Genomic DNA, 14,610 nt, shown 5'->3' with positions numbered 1-14,610 from the left:
GGCCCTGCAAAGTAACCTGCGCTACTCTCTGCTGCCCCAGAGGCTGATCATTGGGAAGCGTCTGGCCCAGTGTCTGCACCCGGCCCTGCCCAGTGGAGTGCACCTCAAGGCCTTAGAGACCTATGAGATCATCTTCAAGATCATCGGCACCAAATGGCTGGCCAAGGACCTCTTCATCTACAGGTGTGGGACCAGTCTAACCCATTTTGTGTGTGTGCATGTGCATGCCTGTCTATTGTCCTGATTTGTTTGAAGGCCTATTAACAATGTTAGTGTGTTTTTGGGGGATTTGTGTGTTGTTCACCTGTACTGTATGAGTTAGTGTGTTGTATTGATCTCTGCCATGTGTGTTTTAGCTCAGGACTGTTCCCGTTGCTGGGCCATGCTGCGATGGCGGTGAAGCCAGCCCTGTTGACGCTGTATGAGCGCTACTACCTCCCTCTACAGAGGGCCTTACTGCCCAGCCTACAGGCCTTCATCACTGGACTACTGCCTGGCCTGGAGGAGGGGGCTGATGTCTATGACAGGTACACACACACACATGTACCTGTGTATCTAAACAGAGCTAAAAAATAGCTCTCCCATAAATATTTGCATAATATAACATATCCTCTTCCTTTTCCCACTATCTTAAACTTTGGTCTCTCTCCCTCTCTCCCTTCTTTGTCCAGGACGGATGCGTTGCTACTGAGGCTGTCTCTGTTAGTGGGCCAGCAAGTGTTCTATGGGGCTCTGTGGGGCAGTGTGTTGGTCAGCCCTCTGGTCCGGCTACCCGCCTCTCTCTTCATTGTCACACACTTCGACCGCTTCACCCCACCGCGCCAGCAGAGATGCATGCTGGGCTATAACAACCGCTTGGTGGTGAGTTGATGTGTGTTTCCACATGTTAATATGAGTATGAGTGTTGGGATGTGTCTGCCATGTTGGATATGTTGTAGAACCTGTCTCTCCCTCTAGTGGTTAGAGCGTTGGGCCAGTAACCGAAAGGTTGCTGGATCGAATCCCCGAGCTGACAAGGTAAAAATTTGTCGTTCTGCCCCTGAGCAAGGCAGTTAACCCACTGTTCCCCGGGCACCGAAGACGTGGATGGCAGCTCCCCGCACCTCTCAGATTGAGGGGTTGGGTTAAATGCGGAAGACACATTTCAGTTGAAGCCATTCAGTTGTACAACTGACTAGGTATCTCCCTTTCCTTTCCTCTCTCTTCCAGATGAAGGCGTTGTGTCTGTCTCTGCAGGACTCTAATGTTCTGGTGCAGAGGAACATGTTGGAGATCCTGCTATACTTCTTCTCCTTGGCCACCTGCCTGGTGAGTAACTTTTCCTCCTCCTCACCTCCTTCACCACCTCACCTTTTTCAGCTTATCCACCCTGTCCTCCTCCTCCACTTCCCCTCGCTCCTCCTCCAACTCTTCCTTCTCTGCCTCTCTATCTTCATCCACTACTGTTTCCTTCTCCCTCTTCATTAACTCCTTCTTCCTCCTCCCTGTGCCCCCTCTGTACCTGTTGTTCTCTCAGGATCCAACAGAAGGCAGTATTCCTATGACCAGGGAGGACACGATCACAGTGGTGTCTGCTGCTTCCCTCACGCTGCTCCGCAGAGACATGTCCCTCAACAGACGCCTCTACGCCTGGCTGCTAGGTAGCTACTGTGGATAGACATGCACCACACACACACACACACACCCACATGTAATGAAGTTATGGCTTTGAGTCCTATTCTAGCAATAGGCCTGAATATAGTTCACTGTGTAGCTAATAATAGCTTGAGTTGCTTTAGTAGCTAATGTCGTTAAAGTCTAGGTAATACATTTATCCATATAGCTTCAATTCTTTACCCCTTGCCTTTCAGAGACAAAAATGTATGACTTATTATACAGTGTCTTCAAAAAGTATTCATACCCCTTGACTTATTCAATACTTTGTTACAGTCTGAATTAAAAATGTATTAAATATATATATTTTCTTTCTACACACAAAACATGTTTTTAGAAATGTATTGAAAATGAAATACAGAGAGATCTCATTTACTTAAGTATTCACACCCCTGAGTCAATACTTTGTAGAAGCACCTTTAGCAGCGATTACAGCTGTCTTTCTGGGCAAGTCTCTGAAGAGCTTTCTACACCTGGATTGGGCGACGTTTGCCCATTATTCTATTCAAAATTCTTCAAGCTCTGTCAAATTGGTTGTTGATCATTGCTAGATAAACATTTTCAGATTTTGCCATAGATTTTCAAGTAGATTTAAGTCAAAACTGTAACTTGACCACTCCAGAACATTCACTGTCTTCTTGGTAAGCAACTAGTGTAGATTTGGCCTTGTGTTTTAGGTTATTATCCTTCTGAAAGGTGGATTCATCTCCCAGTCTCTGGTGGAAAGCAGACTGAACCAGGTTTTCTGCTAGGATTTTGCCTGTGCTTAGCTCCATTCAATGTATTTTTTTTTATCCTGAAAAACTCCCCAGTCCATGACGGTTGCAAGCATACCCATAACCCAGTGGTGGGCCGTCAGGGCCAGCAAGCTGCTGGCCTAAACATCATCAGAATATAATTAAAAAATATATATATTTTCCCACAAATATGTATTAAATTATTCCCCAGAGTAAGAGTTATACTCTTCATTTCATAGCTTTCCTCTTGGTTGCACTGCTTCCAGCCCCTGGTTGAGATTTGGAGGGCTGGTCTTTATGTTAGATATTTTATCCAATCATATTCAGCCATCATGAGTTGCCAGGGGTCTAAAATCTGCCCTCAGGCCTTCAGAATCAACAGTGCGGGCGCTTGTAGCTTGAAGTGAATGGAAATGAAAATTTAGTGTCAACCAATCAGCTTTAGAGTTGGCTATTGTACGCCTGCTGGCTGGCTCCAGTGTTACACAGGAGCCAGCTAGCAGGCGAGCGGTTTCCTTCCTCTCTGGTAACTGAATTAGGAAGGTCACCTGTATCTTTGTAGTGACTGGGTGTATTGATACACCATCCAGTGTTATTAGTAGTTAATTAGTAAACATTTTGAAAAGCATAATTCCACTTTATGGGGTGTTGGTCAGTAATTATTTTTATTTTTTAAAGCAATTTTCTATTTAGGCTGTAACAACAAAATGTTGTCTGTGTGTGTGTTGCTGTTCGCCAGGCACAGACATTAAGGGAGGTATGATTGCTGCAGACCCTGACCTCTCCATCTCCATGGAGGAACACACAGCCTTCTACTTCAAGACCCACTCCAGAGAACTCCTAGTGCAGGTCAGACACACTAACACTACTGTCGAGCAGTTATATAAATCATACTGTTACAGAGGATTAAACCTCACAAAGGACTTCTCGAAAAACACCTGCCCTTTAAACGCAAGTCACTCATTCAAATACGAAAACATTGAATCCAAGGTCACATTGTTTCTGTCAATAACCGGTGGTGTAACCTTGTGTATGTATGTGTGTACTCTGTCTCTCTGTACTTAGGCTTTGATCAACATCCTGAATCAGAAAGATGTGGAGGCAGACCCGGAGAGCGTGATTGGTTATCTCCGACCCTTCCGCATCATCATCAGCCTAATGGATAAGCCAGAGATAGGTAGGTAGTCACACACACACCTCCCCTCCTTCAGGCCTAAACACACACACACACACACCTCTTCTTCCTTACATTTTACTTTTTAGTAATTTAGCAGACCCTCTTATCAAGAGTGACTTACGTTTAGTGCATTCATCTTCAGATAGCTAGGTGAGACAACCACATATCACATTCATAATTTGGAGGGCCAAGAGACCAGAGGTGTCAGAACAGAGTGCTCGGGTTGGGGTGTAGGGTTTGAGCATAGCCTAAAGGTATTGAGTGGCTGTGCCTCTTGCTGCTTCGTAGGCAAGTACGATGGTCTTGTAGTGGATGCGAGCTTCGACTGGAAGCCAGTGGATTGTGTGGAAGAGTGGGGTGACATGGGAGAACTTTGGAAGGTTGAACACCAGGAGGGCAGCAGCATTCTGGATAATTTGCAGGGGTTTGATGGCACAAGTGAGGAGCCCAGCCAACAGCGAGTTACAGTAGTCCAAACGGGAGATGACAAGTGCCTGGATAAGGACTTGCGGCGCTTCCTATGTGTGATAGGCTCATACACTATGGATGTTGTACAGCATGAACCTGCAGGATGCGAGTCACTGCTTTGATGTTGTCCAGGGTCACGCCAAGGTTCTTTGCACTCTGGTAGGGCGACACCATGGAGTTATCAACGGGGGAGTGTATCTGCCAGGCACGCAGAGATGTGTTGCCACCTGGTGCAGACACAGATCCTCTTCACGTCACCTGGTAGAAGCAGCCTGCCAGGTAGGATGCAATCCAAGAGTGTGCAGAGCCTGAGACGCCCAGCCTGAGAAAGTGGAGAGGTCTAATGGTTCATGGTGTCAAAGGCAGTGGATAGATCTAGGAGGATGAGAGAGGAGAGAGAGTCAGCTTTGGCAGTGCAGAGAGCCTCTGTTACACAGAGGAGCAGTCTTGGTTGAGTTACCCATCTTGGTTAAGGTCAAGAAGATCATTCTGAGAGAGATGGCAAGAGAGTTGGTCAGAGACCGCACACTCAATGTTTTGAAAATAAAATAAAGAATACCGGTCTGCAGTTTTTGACATCAGAGGAGCCACGAGTGTTGCTTTGAGGAGGGGAGCGACTCAGGCCATTTTTAAGTCCAGTGGGACGCAGCCAGTGGTCAGGGATAAGTTGATGAGGAATGGGAGAAGTTCTCAAGAGATATGGAGAGGGGATGGGATTGAGTGGGCAAGTTGTCTGGTGGCCGGACCTCACTAGTCTCAAGTTTTCACCCTGGAAAGAGAGGGGATAAAGAGGTCAAGGCGTAGGGTAATTATGTGTGAGTGGGACCAGTGGACTCAATATGCTGAGTGAATGTGGAGCGGATGTCGTCAACCTTCTTTTTAAAGTGGTTGACAAAGTCCTCCACGTAGGGGAAGGGGGTGGAGGATTAGGGAGGGAGGAGAAGGTTGAAAAGAGTTTCCTAGGATTAGAGGCAGAAGCTTGACATTTAGAGTGATTGAAGTTGGAGTTCACAGTGGATACAGAGGAAGAAAAGGTAGAGAGGAGGGAGTGAAAGGCTGATAGGTCGTCCGGAAATTTAGTCCCCTTTCCTCCCGAGCCGACCGGGAGGAAAGGGTACAGTGCAAGTTAGAGGTTGACCGATACCGATTATTGGAGGGCCAATTAATCGGCCGATTTTATAATATGTATGTGTGTAATAATGATAATTACAACACTACTGAATGAACAATTAACAGATTTATTTGAACTTAATAAAATACATAAATAAAATCTATTTAGTCTCAAATAAATAATGAAACATGTTCAATTTGATTTAAATAATGCAAAAACAGTGTTGGAGGAGAAAGTAAAAGTGCAATATGTGCCATGTAAAAAAGCTAACATTTAAGTTCCTTGCTCAGAACATGAGAACATATGAACGCTTCCTTTTAACATGGTTCCTTTTAACAGGAATCTTCAATATTCCCAGTTAAGAAGTTTTAGGTTGTCGTTATTATAGGAATTATGACGTGTCGACTACTTCTCTCTATACCATTTGTATTTCATATACCTTTGACCATTGGATGTTCTAATAGGCACTTTAGTATTGCCAGCCTAATCTTGGGAGTTGATAGGCTTGAAGTCATAAACAGGGCTGTGCTTCAAGCATTGCTAAGAGCTGCTGGCAAACGCAGTAAAGTGCTTACCACCGCTCAGTCAAACTGCTCTATCAAATATCAAATCATATACTTAGTTATAATATAATAAACACACAGAAATACGAGCCTTTGGTCATTAATATGGTAAAATCCAGAAACTATCATTTAGAAAACAAAACGTTTATTTTTTCAGTGAAATACGGAACGGAACCGTTCCGTATTTTGTCGAACGTGTGGCAACCCTAAGTCTAAATATTGCTGTTACATTGCACAACCTTCAATGTTATGTCATAATTATGTCAAATTCTGGCAAATTAATTAGTCTTTGTTAGGAAGAAACGGTCTTCACACAGTTCGCAACGAGCCAGGCGGCCCAAACTGCTGCATATACCCTGACTCGGCTTGCACTGAACACAAGAGAAGTGACAATTTCTGTAGTTAATACTGCCTGCTAACATGCATTTTGTTTAACTAAATATGCAGGTTTAAAAAATATATACTTCAGTGTATTGATCTTTATGGTTAGGTACATTTGTGCAACGATTGTGCTTTTTTCGCGAATGTGCTTTTGTTAAATCACCACCTGTTTGGCGAAATTGAAGTAGGCTGTGATTCGATGATAAAATAACAGGCACCGCATTGATTATATGCAGAACAAGCTAGTTAACCTAGTAATATCATCAACTATGTGTAGTTAACTAGTGATTATGTTAAGATTGATTGTTTTTTATAAGATAAGTTAATGCTAGCAAGCAACTTAACCTTGGCTCATTGCAGCCACAGGTCCTTTTGATGCTGCGCTCGCGTAACAGGTGGTCAGCCTTCCATGCAGTCTCCTCGTGGATTGCAATGTTATCGGCCATAATCGTTGTCCAAAAAGGCCGATTACCGATTGTTATGAAAACTTGAAATCAGCCCTAATTTATCGGCCATGCACTAGAGGTCGACCGATTTATCGGCAAGTAATAGGATGCGGAAAGGGAGGATAGTTGGGTTGAAGAGGTAGAATCAGGAGACAGGAGGGAGAAGGATTTAGCAGAAGGGAAAGATGAGAGAGTGCAAAGATTGCGATGGCGCATGATCATCTGGGTAGGGGCTGGGTGGCTATGGTTGGAGGAAAGGGCGACAGAAAAGGAAACTAAATAGGGATCAGAGACCTGGAGGGGGATTGCAGTGAGATTAGTAGGCAAACAGCCTCTAGTAAAGATAAGGTCAAGCATATTGTCTGCCTTGTGATTGGGAGGGGACTGGGAAAGTGTGAGGTCAAAAGAGGCAAGGAGGGGAAAGAGAGAGTTGGAAAGAAATTAGGTTAAAGTAGCCAAGTACGAAGAGCGGTGAGCCATCGTCAGGAAATTAGCTTAATCAAGGTGTCAAGCTCATTGGGGAACTATTTAAGGACACCTGGAGGGCAATAGGTGACATCTTTGTAAAGCTTGAGTGGACAAGTGACAGTGACCGCATGGAATTGAAATGATAGAACGTCTCCACTTAGGAGAAATTAGTAGTCCTGTGTGACGACCAGATGCTCTCGAACTATGAAGAGAGAAGAGCTGGAGTAGCAGTGTTCTCTGGGGGGATCCATGTCTCCGTCAGGGCCAAAAAGTAAAAGGACTGAAGGGCAGCATAGGCTCTGGTAGTTCCAAACGCTGCCAGAGACCAGGGTTGTGCGTGCAGGGTACACCAAATTAGATGGGTTGTAGCCAAGGGGTGGGGAGCATCTGTAAAGCCTCCAGGAAGAGGAGCGAACAGGTATAGAAAACACACACATATTGTAGTTGTCAAAGCTACAAAAGAGCAAAATGAGATCTGAAAATAACTAGGTAAGATACTTAAGTGAGAGAGTGGTGTGGATGGATCCTTCCTCTCTTTCCTTCCTCGAACAACTCAGCAGAACCGTTTTTGTTTCGTTGACCATCTTCGTTTTGCGACTAGACCGCCGCTTAGAAATCAGGGGAGTCTGAAGTACTAATACTAATTACTTGCAAAGGTGAAGAGCACACATCCCGGTACTAATCTCTGACTGCCTAGGAGAGGAGAAACCACTCCCTCCAATACAGCTACTGATTATGAAAACAATAAGAGTCACAAATTGCCTTGCCCCTTAATCCTGGTTTATGTGTCAATAATCATCTTCAAGTTATGAGCAGTCAGCAGTTCACACACCAAGTAAGCTACTGGGAAGACAGGCAGCACTTAAAGTAAATGGCCCTAGCTAGCAAAAAGACGGTACTAGACAACAACAGATAGAGAAAAATATTATACTCATCACTCCTGGAGATATCAGGAGTCCTCTAGCTATAGAATGAAGCACACCCTTAGGCCCAAACACACTCACCCCCCCTCCCACAGGCCCAAACACACACACCTCACCTCCCTTAAGCTTTCCGAATGCTTCGGTTCGGCTGGTGCCTAGTCGAACGAGTGTGCTCGCATACTCCCTTAAAAGACCGCTTGAAAAAATAGAAAAAAGTTGCAACAGTATTTACTAAAAATAGATAACTCAAGAAATGTCATTAAAGTTTTTGCTGAGGAGATCTTACATCTAACTAAGATGTTTGTTGCAGTACAAGTGAAAAATTTGCATGAAAAATATTTGTCTCTCGTTGAATGACAACATTGAAGAATTGAAGAATTCCTACTGTTGACCAACCACCGACGAAGGCAAGTAGACTTCGGCTTGCCTAAAAAAAAAATAGTGTGCACGAACAGCCGAAAAAACACTTTCCGAAGATCAAAACTTCACAAAAAACTTCACAAAATGTCATCATAATATACAGTGCATTCCGAATGTATTCAGATCCCTTGACGTTAAAGCCTTATTCAAAAATTTATTAAATCGTTTTTTCCCCCCTCATCAATCCTCACACAATACCCCATAATGACAAAGCAAAAACAGGTTTTTATACATTTTTGCAAATGTATAAAAAAATATAAATATCACATTTACATAAGTATTCAGACCCTTTACTCAGTACTTTGTTGAAGAACCTTTGGCATCACACCAGCGAGTCTTCTTGGGTATGATGCTATAAGCTTGGCACACCTGTATTTGGGGAGTTTCTCTCATTCTTCTTTGCAGATCCTCAAGCTCTGTCAGGTTGGATGGGGAGCGTCGCTGCACAGCTACTCTTAGGTCTCTCCAGAGTTGTTCGATCGGGTTCAAGTCCGGACTCTGTCTTGGCTGTGTGTTTAGGGGCGTTGTTCTGTTGGAAGGTGAACCTTCGCCACCAGTCTGAGGTCTTGAGCAGGTTTTCATCAAGGATCTCTGTACTTTGCTCCGTTTATCTTGCCCTCAATCCTGACTAGTCTCCCAGTCCCTGCCGCTGAAAAACTTCCCCACAGCATGATGCTGCCACAACACATCACCGTAGAGATGGTGCCAGGTTTCCTCCAGACGTGACGCTTGGCATTCAGGCCAAGAAGTTCAATCTTGTTTCTCATGGTATGAGAGTCTTTAGGTGCCTTTTGGCAAACTCCAAGAGGGCTGTCATGTGCCTTTTACTGAGGAGTGGCTTTCATCTGGCCACTCTACCATAAAGGCCTGATTGGTGCAGTGCTGCAGAAATGGTTGTCCTTCTGGAAAGTTCTCCCATCTCCACAGAGGAACTGTGGAAGTCTGTCAAAGTGACCATCGGTTTCTTGGTCACCTCCCTGACCAATGCCGAGTAGGGCCCCGATTGCTCAGTTTGGCCCGGCAGCCAGCTCTTTAAAGAGTCTTTGTGGGTCTAAACGTCTTCCATTTAAGAATGATGGAGGCCACAGTGTTCTTGGGGACCTTCAATCCTGCATAATTGTTTTGTTACCCTTCCCCAGATCAGTGCCTCGACACAATCCTTTCTCAGAGCTCTACCGACAATTCCTTCGACCTCATGCCTTGGTTTTTGCTCTGACATGCACTGTCAACTGTGGGACTTTATATAGACAGGTGTGTGCCTTTCCAAATCATGTCCAATCAATTGAATTTACCACAGATGGATTCTAATCAAGTTGTAGAAACCTCTCAAGGATGATCAATGGAAACAGAATCCACCTGAGCTCAATTTCGAGTCTCATAGCAAAAGGTCTGAATACTTATGTAAATAAGGTATCTGTTTTTAATACATTTGCAAAATTGTCTAAACTTGTTTTTGCTTTGTCAATATGGGGTTTTGTGTGTAGATTGAGGGAAAAACATATATTTAATATGTTTTAGAATAAGGTTGTAACGTAAGAATATGTGGAAAAAGGGAAGGGGTCTGAATACTTTCCGAATGCACTGTATGCACAAACCGTTTCGGATGGGAAGCATGCAGACACCTTCAGGCCTAAACACACACACCTCCCCTCCCTCAGGCCTTATCTCTCTCCCCCCACCCCTTCCCTTCTATCTCTCTTCATCTGTCTCAATCCCTCTGCTCGTAGATAGTGTAGTGGTGATGAAGAGGATGATGATGATGGTGGTCCCTCTCAGGCCCTCTGGTAGTGTGTAGTGATGATGATGATGGTACTCTCTCTAAGGACCTCTGGTAGTGTGTAGTGATGATGATGATGATGATGATTATGGTAGTCTCTCTAAGGACCTCTGGTAGTGTGTAGTGATGATAATGATGGTAGTCTCTCTAAGGACTTCTTGGTGGTGGGCAGTGTGTAGTGATGATGGTGGTCTCTAACAGGTCCTCTGGTGGTGGACAGTGTGTAGTGATGATGGTGGTCTCTAACAGGTCCTCTGGTGGTGGACAGTGTGTAGTGATGATGGTGGTCTCTAACAGGTCCTCTGGTGGTGGGCAGTGTGTAGTGATGATGGTGGTCTCTAACAGGTCCTCTGGTGGTGGGCAGTGTGTAGTGATGATGGTGGTCTCTAACAGGTCCTCTGGTGGTGGACAGTGTGTAGTGATGATGGTGGTCTCTAACAGGTCCTCTGGTGGTTGGCAATGTGTAGTGATGATGGTGGTCTCTAACAGGTCCTCTGGTGGTGAACAGTGTGTAGCGATGATGGTGGTCTCTAACAGGTCCTCTGGTGGTGAACAGTGTGTAGCGATGATGGTGGTCTCTAAACAGGTCCTCTGGTGGTGGACAGTGTGTAGTGATGATGGTGGTCTCTAACAGGTCCTCTGGTGGTGGGCAGTGTGTAGTGATGATGGTGGTCTCTAACAGGTCCTCTGGTGGTGGACAGTGTGTAGTGATGATGGTGGTCTCTAACAGGTCCTCTGGTGGTGGACAGTGTGTAGTGATGATGGTGGTCTCTAACAGGTCCTCTGGTGGTGAACAGTGTGTAGTGATGATGGTGGTCTCTAACAGGTCTTCTGGTGGTGGACAGTGTGTAGTGATGATGGTGGTCTCTGACAGGTCTTCTGGTGGTGGACAGTGTGTAGTGATGATGGTGGTCTCTAACAGGTCCTCTGGTGGTTGGCAATGTGTAGTGATGATGGTGGTCTCTAACAGGTCCTCTGGTGGTGAACAGTGTGTAGCGATGATGGTGGTCTCTAACAGGTCCTCTGGTGGTGAACAGTGTGTAGCGATGATGGTGGTCTCTAAACAGGTCCTCTGGTGGTGGACAGTGTGTAGTGATGATGGTGGTCTCTAACAGGTCTTCTGGTGGTGGACAGTGTGTAGTGATGATGGTGGTCTCTGACAGGTCTTCTGGTGGTGGACAGTGTGTAGTGATGATGGTGGTCTCTAACAGGTCTTCTGGTGGTGGACAGTGTGTTATTGGAGGCAGTGAGAGCGTTCTACAGCTACTGCAGAGAGATGCTGGGAGAGGAGTCTATCACCAGCACTGGCCTGACGGGTAAACAACTAACCAGGTGAGAAGACCGGTGCGGAAGAGATACTGTGCCTTCAGAAAGTATTCACACACCTTGACTTTTTCCACATTTTGTTGTGTTACAAAGTGAGATTCAAATGGATTTCATTTTTCCACACCTGAAATGCGCAACATTTGCCCATTTTTCTTTTCAGAATTCTTTAAGCTCTGTCAAATTTGTTCTTGATCATGGCTAGACAACCATTTTCCATAGATTTTCAAGCAAATTTATGTCAGAACTCAGGAACATTCCCTTTCTTGGTAAGCAACTCCAGTGTATATTTGACCCAGTGTATATTTGTGTTTTAGGTTATTGTCTTGCTGAAAGGTGAATTAATATCCCAATGTCTGGTGGAAAGCAGACTGAACTAGGTTTTCCTCTAGGATTTTGCCTGTGCTAGGCTCCATTCCATTTATTTTTTACCCTGAAAAACTCCCCTTGCTTCTACATCTGTATTGCTTCCTGTTTGGGGTTTTAGGATGGGTTTCTGTATAAGCACTTTGTGACATCTGCTGATGTAAAAAGGGCTTTACAAATACATTTGATTAATTAACGATTACAAGCATACATATAACATGATGCTGCCACCACTATGCTTGGAAATATGGAAAGTGGTACTCAGTAATGTGTTTGGGGCAAATCCAACACAACACTTTGTATTCAGGTCAAAAAATGAATTGCTTTTCCACATTATTTGCAGTATTTAGTGCCTTGTTGCAAACAGGATGCATGTTTTGGAATATTTTTTATTCTTTACAGGCTTCCTTCTTTTCACTCTGTCAATTAGGTTAGTATTGTGGAGTAACTACAATGTTGTTGATCCATCCTCAGTTTTCTCCTATCACAGACATTAAACTATGTAACTGTTGAAAGTCACCATTGGCCTCATGGTGAAATCTGAGCGTTTTCCTTCCTCTCCGGCAACTGAATTAGTAAGGACGTCTGCATCTGTGTAGTGACTGGGTGTATTGATACACCATCCAAAGTGAACTTATTTAGGCTTGTCATAGGGTTTGAAAACTTATTGTCTCAAGACATTTCAGCTTTTCATATTTAATTAGCCCAACTAACCAGTGCCCCCGCAAGTTGACTCTGTACCGGTACCACTGTTATTACCTCTGTACCGGTATACTGTTATTTTCACTGTCATTTTACTTATCTATTGTTTACCTAATACCTATTTTTTACTTACAAATTGCACTGTTGGTTAGGGCTTAAGCCTGCTGTATTCAGCGCACGTGACAAATAAACTTTTATTTGAATTACACTGAACAAAAATATAAACGCAACATGTAAAGTGTTGGTCCCATGTTTCATGAGCTGAAATAAAAAATAGCAGAACTTTTCCATATAGTATGCACAAAAAGCTTATTTTGCTCAAATTTTGTGCACAGAGTTGTTTACATCCCTGTTAGTAAGCATTTCTCATTTGCCAAGATAATCCATCCACCTGACAGGTGTGGAATATCCAGAAGCCGATTAAACAGCATGATCATTACACAGGTGCACCTTGTGCTGGGGGCAATAAATGGCCACTTTAAAATGTGCAGTTTTGTCACACAGCACAATGCCACAGATGTCTCAAGTTTTGAGGGAGTGTGCAATTGGCATGCTGACTGCAGGAATGTCCACCAAAGCTGTTGCCAGAGAATTGGATGTTAATTTCTCTACCATAAACTAGCTCCAATGTCGTTTAAGAGAATATGGCAGAACTTCCAAACGACCTCACAACCGCAGATCACGTGTAACCATGCCAGTCCAGATCCTCCACATCCGGCTTCTTCAACTGATGGACTAGGAGTATGACTGTCTGTAATAAAGCCCTTTTGTGGGGAAAAACTCATTCTGATTGGCCGGGCCTGGCTCCCCAGTGGGTGGTCTATGACCGCCAAGGCCCACCCATTAATGCACCCCTGCCCAGACAACTGAAATCCATAGATTAGAGCCTAATGCATTTATTTCAATTGACTGACTTCTTTATATGAACTGTAACTCAGTAAACTATTATACATTGTTCCGTTTACATTTTTGAACAGTATAATTTGTAAAAAATTCCAAAAAACATCATTCCACTTTGACATTATGGGGTATTGTGTGTAGGCCAGTGACACAATCTCAATTGAATCCATTTTAAATTCAGGCTGTACCGCAACAACAGTTGGAAAAAGTAAATGGTTGTGAATACTTTCTGAAGGCACTGTAAGTGGAGAATAAACTGATATATAAATGAATGTTATTTATTGGGAATGGTTGTCCTTATTTCCTAAGATTTTTCTAAAAAGAGAATGACATGATAGTGACTTTGAGGATGTATTTGTATTGTGTTGTCTGTGCAGTAAAATAAAAGAAAACAAGAATGCGTCAGAGATCATAAAGACAGTGAACATGCTGGTGAGCTCCATGAACAGTGATTTCCTGTGGGATTACATGACCTGCCACTTCTGCACTTGCCTCAGGTAACACCTCTACTGACCCTTACTGTACCTCCTCTGGAATAGTCATAGTAGCTTTAATGTTATAAAGCATATTTCTCAAACATTGTTTAACTGCTCTCTCTCTCTTCCTGTCTCTGTCTCCATAGTGGCCTAGCTGACCTGCCGCTACCCACTCTGCAGTATCAGAGTGCCTCTCCTGCTCCCTCTGTCACAGAGATCTCCACCCTCATCATATTTCTAATGGATGTTATCCCTCTGGTACTCTCTCTCTCTCTCTCTCATTGGTTGGTTTCTCTGTGTCTCTCTCTTTGATTGGTCCGTTTCTCTGTGTCTGGTCCAATAGGAGCTCCATGCTGACATCCAGTCTCAGTTCCTGCCCCAGATGTTGTGTCGCATGCTGCACACGCTCTGCACCCACATGAATACCCTGGACTTATTGGAGCTCACGCAAGGCCTGGACGCCTGCTTCAAGGTGCTCAGTAAGATCCAGATGCCCGTGGCTTATATGGACATGGAGGAGTCACAGACACAGGAAGTGGAGGCACAGGAGGAGAGCTTTGAATATGTTCAGGTCAGACGTGTGTGTGTGTGTGTGCGCGCAGTGGTTCAGATAAGCTATGGCATGTATTGAGAGTAGAAGAAAAATGGGACTTAAGGATGCAGCATTACAGAGGTACTTCAGAAAAGACAGGCCTTTAGGTCAGGATGTTGTGCCCTTA

The 14,610-nt window shown here is 44.2% G+C and overlaps 1 protein-coding gene across 1 annotated transcript in view; it reads left to right on the top strand.

Annotated features, from left to right (window-relative positions):
- Positions 1 to 14,610, top strand: part of LOC110501633 (protein dopey-2) — a 46,670-nt gene that overhangs the window by 8,727 nt on the left and 23,333 nt on the right. Inside the window, 11 exon segments of the mRNA XM_021579331.2 lie at positions 2 to 183; positions 357 to 527; positions 672 to 861; positions 1,210 to 1,308; positions 1,517 to 1,640; positions 3,130 to 3,239; positions 3,456 to 3,567; positions 11,336 to 11,456; positions 13,793 to 13,912; positions 14,038 to 14,149; positions 14,235 to 14,462. Of these exon segments, the coding sequence (XP_021435006.2) occupies positions 2 to 183; positions 357 to 527; positions 672 to 861; positions 1,210 to 1,308; positions 1,517 to 1,640; positions 3,130 to 3,239; positions 3,456 to 3,567; positions 11,336 to 11,456; positions 13,793 to 13,912; positions 14,038 to 14,149; positions 14,235 to 14,462 (1,569 nt within the window).

The sequence above is a fragment of the Oncorhynchus mykiss genome, chromosome 22, assembly GCF_013265735.2.
Source record: "Oncorhynchus mykiss isolate Arlee chromosome 22, USDA_OmykA_1.1, whole genome shotgun sequence".
Taxonomy (NCBI): Eukaryota; Metazoa; Chordata; class Actinopteri; order Salmoniformes; family Salmonidae; genus Oncorhynchus; species Oncorhynchus mykiss.
The sequence above is the reverse complement of the archived record's forward strand: the minus strand, read 5'-3'. Positions and strand labels throughout refer to the sequence as shown.